The sequence below is a fragment of the Nilaparvata lugens genome, chromosome 5 (assembly GCF_014356525.2).
Source record: "Nilaparvata lugens isolate BPH chromosome 5, ASM1435652v1, whole genome shotgun sequence".
Lineage (NCBI taxonomy): Eukaryota > Metazoa > Arthropoda > Insecta > Hemiptera > Delphacidae > Nilaparvata > Nilaparvata lugens.
In genome coordinates, this window is record NC_052508.1 from 31,895,226 (window position 1) to 31,908,080 (window position 12,855).

General features: G+C 37.3%; 1 protein-coding gene across 2 annotated transcripts in view; it reads left to right on the forward strand.

Moving 5' to 3' along the window:
* The window catches only part of LOC111049712 (protein virilizer), an 87,017-nt gene that overhangs the window by 13,098 nt on the left and 61,064 nt on the right, over positions 1 to 12,855 (forward strand). For both annotated transcript variants that reach the window (XM_039428175.1, XM_039428176.1), the window contains exons 7-8: positions 4,184 to 4,461; positions 5,614 to 5,912. In XM_039428175.1, the coding sequence (XP_039284109.1) occupies positions 4,184 to 4,461; positions 5,614 to 5,912 (577 nt within the window). The remainder of the gene's footprint in view (positions 1 to 4,183; positions 4,462 to 5,613; positions 5,913 to 12,855) is intronic.

Sequence of the window (12,855 nt, forward strand, 5' to 3'; positions counted from 1 at the left end):
CTTCTCGAAATATGAGCAGACATGGTGAACTTGAAGACTGCACAATACCAATACAAATGAATTTATTCTGCTAACTGACAACATCAATCTAATTATTATAGACTCAAAGAACTGGGAAGAACTGAGATGTGTTTTGATGGTTAAGTGCAGTTGAATCTATCCAAAAATACTATCAATACTCTCTCTCTCTCTCTCCAATGGCGCTTCAGCCCAAATCGGGCTCTGGCCTCAACCACAAATACGCCTCCATCCATCTCTATCTAACGCCGCTCTCTTCCATCCCCTCAATTGTAACATTTCATTAGCATCCTTCTGCACTCTATCCTCCCATCGCTCCCTTGGTCTCCCTACAGATCGTCTTCTTCCAGGCTGACCAACTAACACTTTCCTTGGCACTCGTGTTTCAGGCATTCTTTGCACATGCCCTGCCCATCGGAGGCGCATCAATTTTATGTGGGCCGATAATTGGGGCTCTGCATAAAGCTCTTTCAATTCAGCATTCGTACGTATGCGCCATTGTCCATCCTCGCAAACCGGTCCATAGATTCTTCTCAGAATTTTTCTCTCAAACACATCCAAGATACCGGCTGTTCTGGCTGTGATAGTCTAAGCTTCACTACCGTAGCAAACCACCGTTCTTATTATACTCTTATAGAGCTTTATTTTACATATCCGGTGTACATTTTTATTCTTGAGTATGCTCAGTAATGAGAAAAATGTGCGATTGGCGGCAAGGATACGTTTTTGAATTTCTTTTTGCTCCTCATTACAATTGGTCACACAACTTCCTAAGTACGTGAAATTGTCAACTACTTGGTAATTCTTCCCACCATATTCCAGAAATGGCCCAAGCCAATTCCTGTTACGTCTTGATTGGTTGAATACTTTAGTTTTGTTGACATTGATCTCCAGACCAACTTCCGATGCGCTTTGCTCCAACTCCAATGCTATGTTTTTCACGGCTGCAAGAGACCTTCCAAGTATGCCTATATCATCCGCATATCCAAGAATTTGTGTTGTCCAATCTATCAATACTATCAATACCGTTCCAACCTATTCCGCTTCATTAATTCCATACACTTAACTCTTTATTATGCATCATCTTCATTGTTGATTGTTTATCATGCATTGTTTATTATGCATCATCTTCATCTTCATTGAATTCGTAGAATTCTTCATAGAATCTCTTTTGGTATCATAGAATTCGAAACAGAGTTTGTGGTAACTATAATCACAATCAAGAAGTTAGTCTTGACGCGGAGTTGATTTCTAACCATGGTAAGTTGGAACATTTTTCAAAACCTAGATTTGAATACCGAAATCAGTCTAAAAATTTACAAGCATTTAATCTGATTCCTTGTAATGATAACTTGTCAAATCATTGCAGTGAAGAATTATTGAGAATTGATGATCAAAAACTTGAAAGTATTAATGGTTATGTCAGTTTAAAATCTGTACCCCACAATCATCTGCACATTGGAAATGGTGAAAAGAAGAAGGAAGAGGGTAATGATGGAATAGTGTAGAGGAAAATGGAATTGAATCAAGTTATGAAATTAATGAAAAACTTGGAGAACGGAATGAGAATTTACAAAAAATGAGGAGGGATGAGAAAGATGTGGAAATTGAAGAAAGTCAAGGTATGAATTTAGAAAGAAATGAAAAAGAAATATTGGCTAGTATTGGAAAAAGTGAAATTGATAAGAATAATTATAGAATTAAGAATATGTATGAGTTGATGCATACTCAACAAAGAGAAGAAAAATAATGAAAAAGCAATTCAAAGTACCTCAACAGCCACAGAAAGTCAGTTCTATCAAGCAGTGTTGCGTGTAATGCAGTGTTATGTTTTGTTCACGTTCGTTTCATATTGTGTGTTTTGTTTATCTTTGTTTTATTTTCCATGTTTTGTTTATGTTTGTAATCCTTTTCATATTCATTTATTTTATGGCTTGAGGGCAAGCCAATTTGTCAGAATGGCCGAGTGTTGGATATGAGATTGTAGCGATGGTAATTCTATTTTGAAGTATCATCATGTGATTAATTCCATAAGTAACATCGTTAATGAAATCACTAAACAATTTAGTTTTTACGAGAAAAACTCAATGTATAGATCAAGAAAATGTAAAATGTGAATGTGTGAAATTAATAAAAGTTATTGATTTGTAACAGGATATTGATTTTTAGAATAATATCCTACATCTATAATGTACTGAGAATTTGACATCCAAGAATCATAAAGGTATTTTCGCCACACTGCACAGAAAGCAGCTTTTTTCCAGTCCCTACGTAGATCTGAAAGACCTTGTTTGCAGACGACTCTCGTCTGACGTCAGAAAAGGGTTTCTTTTCCGGTCTAGGCCAGAAAGTGGTCTCTTTCCAGCCGGTCATGGAAGTCCGTAGTTAAGTCATCCGCTAGATCGGGCGAGTGTCCACTTCAGCTGAAGTCGCCATGATTTCAGTTCGAGTTTCAAATCAAACAAATCCAGCATTCGCTTCGCAACCAGTTTTATTCAATTATTTATTGTTGATTAGCGCATTCCAAATTTTAAAAAATGCTTGAAGATGACGACGCCCGTGATATTCCAAGTGAAATTTTAAAAGAATCTGAAATCCTGACTGCAAATCTTCTACCACTAAAATCGAGAGATAGGTACGATAACAAGTATTCTTTATTTTGTATTCTTTATTTATTTTGTCAGCAATACCTGTAGTGTGGCGAAAAATATCGTTCGCACCACGGGCAAAAATGTTTTTCCGGCTCTCAATCTTTTCTAGTCCTCGGCCTACGGCCTCGGACTTAAAAACCGATTTCGAGCCGGAAAAATCTCATTTTCTACTCTAGGTGCGAAATATACTATTACGAGTTTGAACATTTCGTATTTTATGAAGAAGCAACTAAGGTATATTTACAGTTGTAAAGTTGCAATACTTATTCATAAGATGGAAGGAATAATGAGATATAATATATTATTCAATTGCTGGTAAATCCATACTAATTAAATGATAATTCTTTTGGTGCTGTCTGCCATTCTGGAGAGCTTAGCGCAGGCGACAGTTGAGGCCTCTTTTTCAGGAGTCCTCTACGGTCGCAGGTCTCGACTGTCGAGTCTGTACAAAAATTTAACGCAGGCGACATTTGAGGCCTCTTTTTCAGGAGTCCTCTACCGTCGCTGGCCTCGAATGTCGCAGGTCTCTACCGTCGCTGGTCTCGACTGTCGCAGGACTCTTCTGTCATTTGCCTCGTTTGACATCGACCCGTTTATTGATACAATTTTGAGTATAAGATTTTACTTTTGAGCAAATGCTCAAACTATTTTTTTGATGTGCACGAGCAAAAGGTTTTGCTCACGTTTATTCATAGAAAATGAAGCAAATGCTCCATATTTTAGAAGTATAAGCAAATGCTCAACTTTATTCAATGGCCCAATGATTGAAGAAATTGGCAGTTATCTAGAAGAATATTTGTGTGTAGTAGTGTTGATCGAGACTCCTTCAACTATTTTTGTTAGTTGCTAATAATTTAACTTGTGTATTGCGGCCTCAGCTGAAGCTTCAACACGGATACGGATAACATTATTTATTTATAGCCCCCCCCCCCAAATTGTAAGTAACTTACATTGTAAAAACCTCGGATTTACCGTCGGTAAATTATAAACCCTCCTATATAACGTCAAGAAAATTGAATCGAAAACTGATAAGACATCAACATCTTTTAAACATGACGGATGAAAAAATTATTTGAGAGGACTCCAGAAGAAAATTAGAGACTTCTTTGTACAGTAGGACTTCTTTATGATCGTGCTTATAAGTTGTGAATTATTGTCATTTCCACTTTCGTACTTAGACATTAGGGCCTATGTTCGTTCATTTTATACTTTATTTTGATTTGTAGACTTGAGATTTTAGATAAGATTCAGTTAATATATATGTTAAAGTATGTATTTACTAAATAACCTTTTCAATGTTTTCTCGGTTTAAAATCAAGATTTTAAAACCTTTTTTGTGTCACTCTGATATAGCGTCATTAAACGTTTGGCCCCTTAAATGACCGTATAATCAAAATTCCACTGTATTTGGTTTGTTCTTCATAGCATTACATCTAAGATCACTAATTAGGTACTGTATTATATTTGTTTTCAGAAAAAACTTGTTCATTGATTGTTCAACTTTTATGCTGCAGGGATCACAGTCGCGACCGAAGTCCGCCGTACGAGCGTGGAGGCGGCTATCACCGCGGTGGTGCGGGAGGGGACATGTACCCCGGGGGCAGTAGGGGGGCGAGGGGTGGTTGGCGGGTCGACGGAGGCGGCAGTGATTGGGGAGGGGGGAAGAGGCCGCGTTCCCCTCCCCATCCCCCGCCTGGGGGAACCCCTCGAGGTGGGGCGCACACCCCGCCGCCCCTGCTTCATGCTGAAGAGAAGGGAGACGCGAGGTCCGAGCATGGATCCATGAAAAGAGGTAATATTCGTTAATTTCTGTAGTAGTCTGTTACGGAATAAGCATATCTGTTTCTGTGGGGTGGTCTAGTGGAGAAAGTGCTTGCCTAGCAGCCTGCAGATCCCGGGTTCAAACCCAAATATGAACAAACGTTTTTAGTCAGGTAACTCCCATGTTATCGGATGGGCACGTTAAGCTGTCGGCTCTTGAGGCCTATTGATGGCTCCAATTATATACTCAGGAAAGGTGAAACTTCCGTCAGGGAGTCCCGACCAATACAAAAGTCATACGAATATTAGTAAATTTAATTTTCTACTTTTGTTGCTTATGATTCCCACAACTCTACCAAGGTTCTAACCCGACAATGTAGGGTTACCTTGGTAGCTTGAGGGAAGGTACTGAAAATGTCAGATCTATTGGGATCAAACCCATCACCGATACAGCAAAGCAGACTGAAGTTATGACGCTTCAGTCAACTAGGCTTCGTCGGCTTACCTATTTGGGCTATCAAATTTTATTGTAATACAGTATTATAAGTTTTATTTGAATAATTATAAAAATAGAAAGAAAACATAACATAAAAACATAACAGGTTGCTTCAGGACACCCTACTAATATTCTAAGGACACTGTTCCTGGGTAAGAAACATATCTTAATATTTTCATACTGTCCGAGAGTTCCCAGTTACTCACACAGCCGCCATTTTGTTCTTTCACACAACATTTTTATTCTAAAAAATGGCTGAACATACATAAGTGAAACTTCTCACAAACATTTTTGACTAGTAGACAGAGCTACAAAAAATGTTTGACTTTTTTCAAATTCATAAAACAAATGACCGCCATCATGTTTTAAGAATTTGAAAAATTGTCATATTCTATCTAATCTATCTAATTGGCAACTGCAAAAACAATCCACTTCTGTTTTTCTGATTGACAAAGTTGACACAATGGCCAAAATATCTCCAGTTAATATGCACGTTTATAAGAGTGTTTCTATTTTATGTGTGATGTGTTTTATATAAAAAATACATTATGGTAAACAAAGCTTTTTATTTTTTAAGAGCAGTTTAAAAATCATTAAATCCCAATGTTTTGAAGTTTTCAACAAGCTGTAGAGGTTGATTCATTTTTCATATTTTCATCCTCTCAACTGTATATTTTTATGTTGTAGAACCAGCATCATCGCCAGCTTTCGAAACGTTTTCGCCGGGCGACGTTGAGTCGATTTCGGAGGGGGAGATCCCCGAGCCGGAGGGGGTGGAGGGGGGTGTCCCCCATGCAGCAGGAGGAGGAGGAGGGGGCGCCGAACTGGGAGGGGGAGGGGATGCTGGCGGCACACCGCCTCATCATCCACATCATCCCCATCAGCTGATGCACAGTCCGCCGTCACATGACGAGCCGAGTGTCGATGGCGAACAGTTCGAGCCGATCCTCAGCGACGAGGAAATCGCTGACGACTGCGACCAGCAGGTATGTCTCAACTTCTTCTTCGATGGCGCTACAGCCCAAATCGAGCCCTGGCCTCCTCAATACTGCGCCTCCATCCATCACGATCTCTTGCCTTCATTCTCCAATTCCTGATACGAAGAAGTTATGCAGCATCCTTTGAGATCCCATCCACCCATCTCAGTCTTGGCTTTCCCACCGGTCTTCTGCCTCCCGGTTGTCCCATATATATTTTTCCGGGAGACCGAGTGTCTGGCATCCGCTCCACATGCCCTGCCCATCTTAAGCGGTTCAGTCTGACATATACAGACAGGGGCGGCTCTTTATAAAGTGCAGCTAATTCATTGTTGTTTCTTATTTGCCATACACCCTCATCACATACAGGTCCGTATATTCTACGCAGCATTTTCCTTTCCCAGCGGTCTAGATTTGCTGCAGCCTTGGATGATAATATCCACACTTCACTTCCATAAGTGACCACTGTGCGTATTATAGTTCTATATATTCTGATCTTTATGTTCCTGTGGACGCTTCTTGACTTGAATATCTGCAGCATAGAGAAGTATGTTTTGTTTCCTGCATTGAGCCGTTTTTGTACTTCTTTCATCTCATTACTGTCATCCGCTATGTCAACTCCCAGGTAGGTGAAGTCATTCACTTTTTCAAAGCTATACTCCCCCACTGAGAGGGTTCTTCTGTTGTGATGACGTCTGCTTTGGTGCATGAACTTGGTTTTTTCACAGTTTACTTTTAGCCCTAGCTCATGAGCTGCCCTTTCCAAGTTCTCAAACATCTCTGTGACTGCCGCTACCGATCTTCCCGCTAGGTCAAGGTCATCTGCATACCCTGAGATCTGTTGGGTTTATTTATTAATGTACCACTTGTGTCAGCCAAAGTCTCCCTTATCACCCTTTCCAATGCCAGGTTGAAGAGCACTGGTGCCAGGCCGTCTCCTTGTTTCAGTCCTGTCACCTGACAGGTGGTCTTCTTCATTGTTGCTCTGATAAGTCTTACAAGTTTTTTTGGTATGCCGAGATCAAGCATTATTGTGTAGAGCTTTTCTCTGTTGATACTGTCATAAGCCTGCTTGAAGTCTATGTAGAGATGATAGACATCTATGTTAAATTCCCAGAACTTTTCTGCTATTTGTTGGGCAACAAAAAGCTGGTCAGTAGTTGACCTACCTGATCTGAAACCAGCCTGATACTCTCCTAATATTCTCTTAGCATACACATCTATCTTATATTTAATGATTGAGGTGAAGGTCTTATGAGCTGTTGATTGATTGATTGATTGAGTACTTTATTTATGTAGATTACAATATATACTGGCTTATACACTTATATACAATAGCTTACAATACAGCAAAATTATAGATGAATTTACATAATATAGACTAAGAAAATAATTATTGAACTATATATGATACTAGCAAGAACCCGTGCTTCGCAAGGATCTATTTTAAAACTTTACAAAATGAAAACTTGACGTAATGAAATTTTGAAGAATTGAGAATAGGCCTATAACCATCCTTGGTTAACTAAGTATCTATAAGAAAAATTTCAAGTAAATTAGTCCAGTAGTTCAGACGTGATGATGCGTCAAACATTATTTTCCTATCCCGTACGTGCATAAGCCAGCTCTTTACTTTATATAATTATTATAGATATAGTTGACGACTGCAAGAGATAGGACTGTGGAACAGAATAGTGGTGAAACTATGATAGCGCCAGAAGTGTCTCAAACACAATAGTAGGTACTACATGATTTTTTTGAAAGTGATTTGAAAAAATGTTAAAACAACAGAACTGAATCCTTATCATTCTACCTTCATTTAGAGAAGCTTTTGTTTGAGCCGAATGGAAATCTATTTATAAAAAAATGATTGTCTGTTTGTGTGTTTGTTTGTATGTTTGTTTGTTCCCTGTAGACTTGAAAACTACTTGACTTACGGCATGAAACTTTGGGAATATGTTGTGTGAATATTGGGGATGGTTCCTGAACAGAAATTTTAATAGGGGGGCTAATAATAATTATTTATTAATCCAATTTACAGACAAATATTTTCGAAATTTTCGGCCGAGCGGCTACTGAAGAACGAAAAAATGATCATGATTCAAGATCATATTGTGATAATATGATTTAGCATCTAAAGTTACCAGCTGTAATAAACATATCACCCTGTGATAAATTATTGTGTACTGGTATTAAAACGGTAGTTTGGAGTTGAAGTGTAGTTGATTGGTACCAGCTGTTGATAATGGTTCCTTAGAAGACCTATACAAATAATTATCACTCCCCTATCATTGAGAAACTGGAAAATGTTGAAAAAAATTATTCACCTAATGAAAGAGAGTATATATATTGTATAGTATATATGTATAGTATTCATATTGCATTCATTAATTACTGAAGAATGAAAGAATAATTTAATTTTTTTTGAATTTAGCTTAGCTTATATTTATCCTAAAATGGAAAGAATATGGAATTCTGTGTGATTCATCGTACATCGCATATTTCCTGGACCATATATCGACAATCTACAGCTATGAAAACATTGAATATTTTTCTTTGAAACACTGATACTGTATAACCTTTTTTTTAATTGAAAACTTTACTGATAGATATTACTACCAATTGATTGAGAAGAATATGTTTTGGGAATAATGAATGCTGCATGACTAAGCACATAGGAAGTCCGTATTGAGATGTAAATGAACATGTTGATTGTCAGATAAATTTCATGATTCACCAAATAAAGTCAAGTGTAACATGAGATACATTGGCGGTACGAAGTTCGCTGGGTAAGCTAGTTGTAAATTAAGCTTTATTATTAATAGACAACGCTCAATCACCAGGAATATTATAAATCTGTAAAAATCTGTAAAAATCCACGTAAAACACGTGGTAAGCTCGCGCTCTCAATCAACGCAAAATCAATTCGATCAGCAAATTGATGAAATTGTTTCAAGCTTTCCAATGATTACAACATATGTTAGAATATCATGTGTCAATTATCTCAGTTCCATATGGAGTTCACCTTACCATAAGCTTACTTAATAGGATCCTTTTTCATCCTTTGAAATCCTTAGAGGCAAAATATCTCAAAATTCGTTCTTAGTGCGCATCTAGCATGTTTGAAGAATATTTGTGCAAAGTTTCAAGTCAGTAGGCCAATTAGTTTGAGCTGTAGTGTGATTTTACATCAACATTTTCGAAAAGTGCCCTCTCCTGAACCCCCCTGTGCTCCTGATTGGAATTTTTCTGCATAGATCTGATTTTTTCCGTACCTGAACGAAAAAGTTTCTCATGACTTTGCTGTTCAATGAACGGTTAAAAAGTGAAAATTTTGGGGGGCCCAGCTCCCTCAGGGGGGGGGGCAGATTTCTGAAAATCCTTTTGTAGTGGATGTTTTGAGGCTACAATAAACAATTGTGCGAAATTTCAAGTTTTTAGGCTTAGTAGTTTGGGCTGTGGCGTGATTTCAGTTTGTCGGGGCTTAGCCTTTTAGATATAGGTGGAAGAAGAAAAAGAAGAAGAAGAAGAAGAAGAAGAAGAAGAAGAAGAAGAAGAAGAAGAAGAGAAGAAGAAGAGAAGAAGAAGAGGAGTAAGAAGAAGAAGAAGAAGAAGAGAAAGAAGAAGAGGAGTAAGAAGAAGAAGAAGAAGAAGAAGAAAAAAGAAGAAGAAGAAGAAAAAGATAGATTATTATGTTGCTTTGGCCTGTGATCTGTATAAATGTCCTGTAACAACTAAAGGTGCGTCCACACATGCCGAACCGAACCTCGAACCGCGCAGCAAACCGTGCATTCCTCCGAACATCTTGCCTTCCAACGAACATGAGCATATGTTTCATAATGTTAAAAATCAGCTGTTAATCATTCGCCGTACCGAACTCCGAACCATTCGCCGTGCCGCTTGCCTCTGTTCTAACTGCTCGCCTCACCTAACTCCGAACGCTGAACATTTCAGCCAATCAGAGCCCTCGATTAAAATTCGCCGTGCAGCTCGCTCCACAATATTTTGGCTATCCATCACAAGTAGAAAACATGCGAACATGAATACAGAAGTATGGGCAATTTTTTATTTGATTAAATTCATGTTTTGAAGAATTCATTGTTACGAATGATAAATTGATAGGAGCTTATAAATATTTTCTAATTCAAATGAAATAACTTCTGAGAAAAATAATGATTGGATAAATACCAATATTGAATTATTGTTGACCAAGAACTCAGTACATCGACAATTCATTCAACTAATTCTGTATTGATAAAAAAAAATTATAATCATTTTCTCTATTGATAATCAATTTCATCAACTAACTGAAAAAATATTTCAATTTCCATGAATTTATTAATAGAATTATATTAATAGAATTATATAAATCTAAAGTGTAGGTCATATCTAAATTCACAAAGAGTGCGATTCTTGTTGGCAAGATAGATGTTATTCAATGCAGAAATCATTGTTATTTCACTAAAAGATAGGATAAAATGAATAGTTCTCTTTCAGGGGGAGTTTTGACATCCCACAAAACTCATTTTTCATTTGAAGAAATAATATCAAAAAGGTGCATAGGACCTTACTTTTTTGTTCAGCTTGCCAAAATACCCCTCATTTCAATATTAAAATTTTCGACTGACTGTACAGTGAGTCAATCATTCTATCAAGGCTTGAATAATTTTGAAATTTTAATTGAATAAAAATGGTAGAGAATAATTATCATGTAGATATCAACACCTTTATTTAAAGACATATTAACTGCATGCGTTTTCATATTGCCGATACAGCATTGATAAAACTGTAGACGTTTATTTAGCAGTCACAAAAAACTGTTCTAGCTGAAAAATTAATAATACATGCCACGTGTACGCTTATACATTGCATCAGGAAAACGATGTTCAAAACTATGGTTTTCCTAAACATATGTTTTTGAGATAATTCCTTTGATGCAGCTGTTTCACATTCACCATTATAAATTATACAGAGTTTGTGAAAATAAAAATATTTATTGATTACCAAAACAATACTATTATTATATTAATGATAATAATTAATTATTAAAACAATACTTTTATTATATCAATAATAATAATAATATTATTAAACATATTTATCAATTATCAGAACAATATTATTGAGGTTGAGCGGAATCAGGTAGAAAGCAATAATAGAACAGATGTTCTTTTTTGAATTTCTATCATATTATTTTGTCATTTCCAATGATTACAACATATTTTAGAATATCTCATGTCAATAAATAAATTATCTCATTTCCATATGGCACTCACCTTACCATGTTCATAACCTTACTTAATAGGATCCTTTTTCATCATTTAAAACCCTTAGAGGCAAAATATCTCAAAATCCGTTCTTAGTACGCGTCTAGCATGTTTGAAGAATATTTTTGCAAAGTTTCAAGTCTGTAGGACAATTAGTTTGAGCTGTATTAGTTTGAGCTCAAATTTTTTTTCGTAGCTGAACAAAAAAGTTCCTCATGACTTTGCTGTGCAATGAGCGGTTAAAAAGTACAAAATTTTGGGGGGGCCCCAGCTCCCTCAGGGGGGCAAATTTCTGAAAATCCTTTCTTAGTGGATGTTTTCAGGTTACCATAAACAATCGTGCAAAATTTCAAGTTTGTAGGCTCAGTAGTTTGGGCTGTGGTGTGATTTCAGTCTGTAGGGGCTTAGCCTTTTATAAGTATAGAGAAGAAGATGAAAAACAATTTGTAATATAATAACTATAGATAATAATCATATTGTTATGCATCTACATAAATTGGCGGAGCTTTGGACATATCAATGTCCATTCTTCGGAAAGAATATTAAAAATATCCTCCCCACTAACTCTCTACCAAATAGAGTTGATAGGAGAGATATGCCTCTGTAATTTTGGGTTCAAGTCTATCACCCTTTTTATAGATGGGGCATATGATGCTCATGTGCCAATCCTCAAGGAGAATTTCAGTTTCCCCACACGGAGTTTATAAGATGAACCAATTTTGCTGTTGATGAGTCACCTCCATACTTGAGTAATTCCCCTGGAATTCCATCCATCCCTGGGGCTCTGTTACTTTTTATTATTTCCAAGGCCTTGACAACATCATCAGATGTAGGTGGTTCAATGATTATTTCTTCATCAAGGATTTCTAGTCTCTGGTCTGACAGACAGCTCATTGTGATCTGGGTTGGGACTAAGCAGCTGGCTGAAATAGGTCTTCCATCGCTCCATAATGCTATCCTTATCTCCAATTATTTTTCCATTCATACCTTTACAAAGAGTTGTTTTTGGCTTGTATCCTTTCTTGAACAAGTTCACTCCTCTATATGCTTCACGAGGGTCCTTTTTCTCAAAATCCTGTTTGATTTTGGTGACCTTGATATTGTAATATTCTCGCTTTTTCTTTTTTATCACACTTTTAGCCTCTCTTCTTAGAATTTCATACTGTACTTTTTTTGCTCTGGTTGGGCTCTCGGGCCTCGTACAGCCTCCCTACATTCATCATTGAACCAATTTTCCTGTCTCACCCGAGAACTATATCCAATAGTCTCCTCTGCTGCCTGACTCATAGCCTTGTTTAGATCCTGCCATTCCTCCTCAATTGTCCTATTTCCCTCCTGTGCTTGAAGGATCCTCCAGTGCCTGTTGATATTCCTGCCTTTCCCCATCCTCTTTTAGTTTATCTATATTCAGCTTTGGTGTCCTCTGCTGCCTTGTTTTGTCTCTACTTGGGATTCGGCATCTGAAGTCGATTCTCACCAGATAATGATCCGAGTCGCAGTCTGCAACTCTTGACGTTTGTGATGCTGGAAGCTGCTCTTCTATCATCCAAGACATGATCAATCTGATTATGATGCTGACCATCTGGTGATGTCCATGTCCACTTATGAATGTCTTTCCTTGGGAACTGAGTTGAGGCCACTATCATATTTCTTGACATTGCAAAATCCAAGATACGCATTCCATT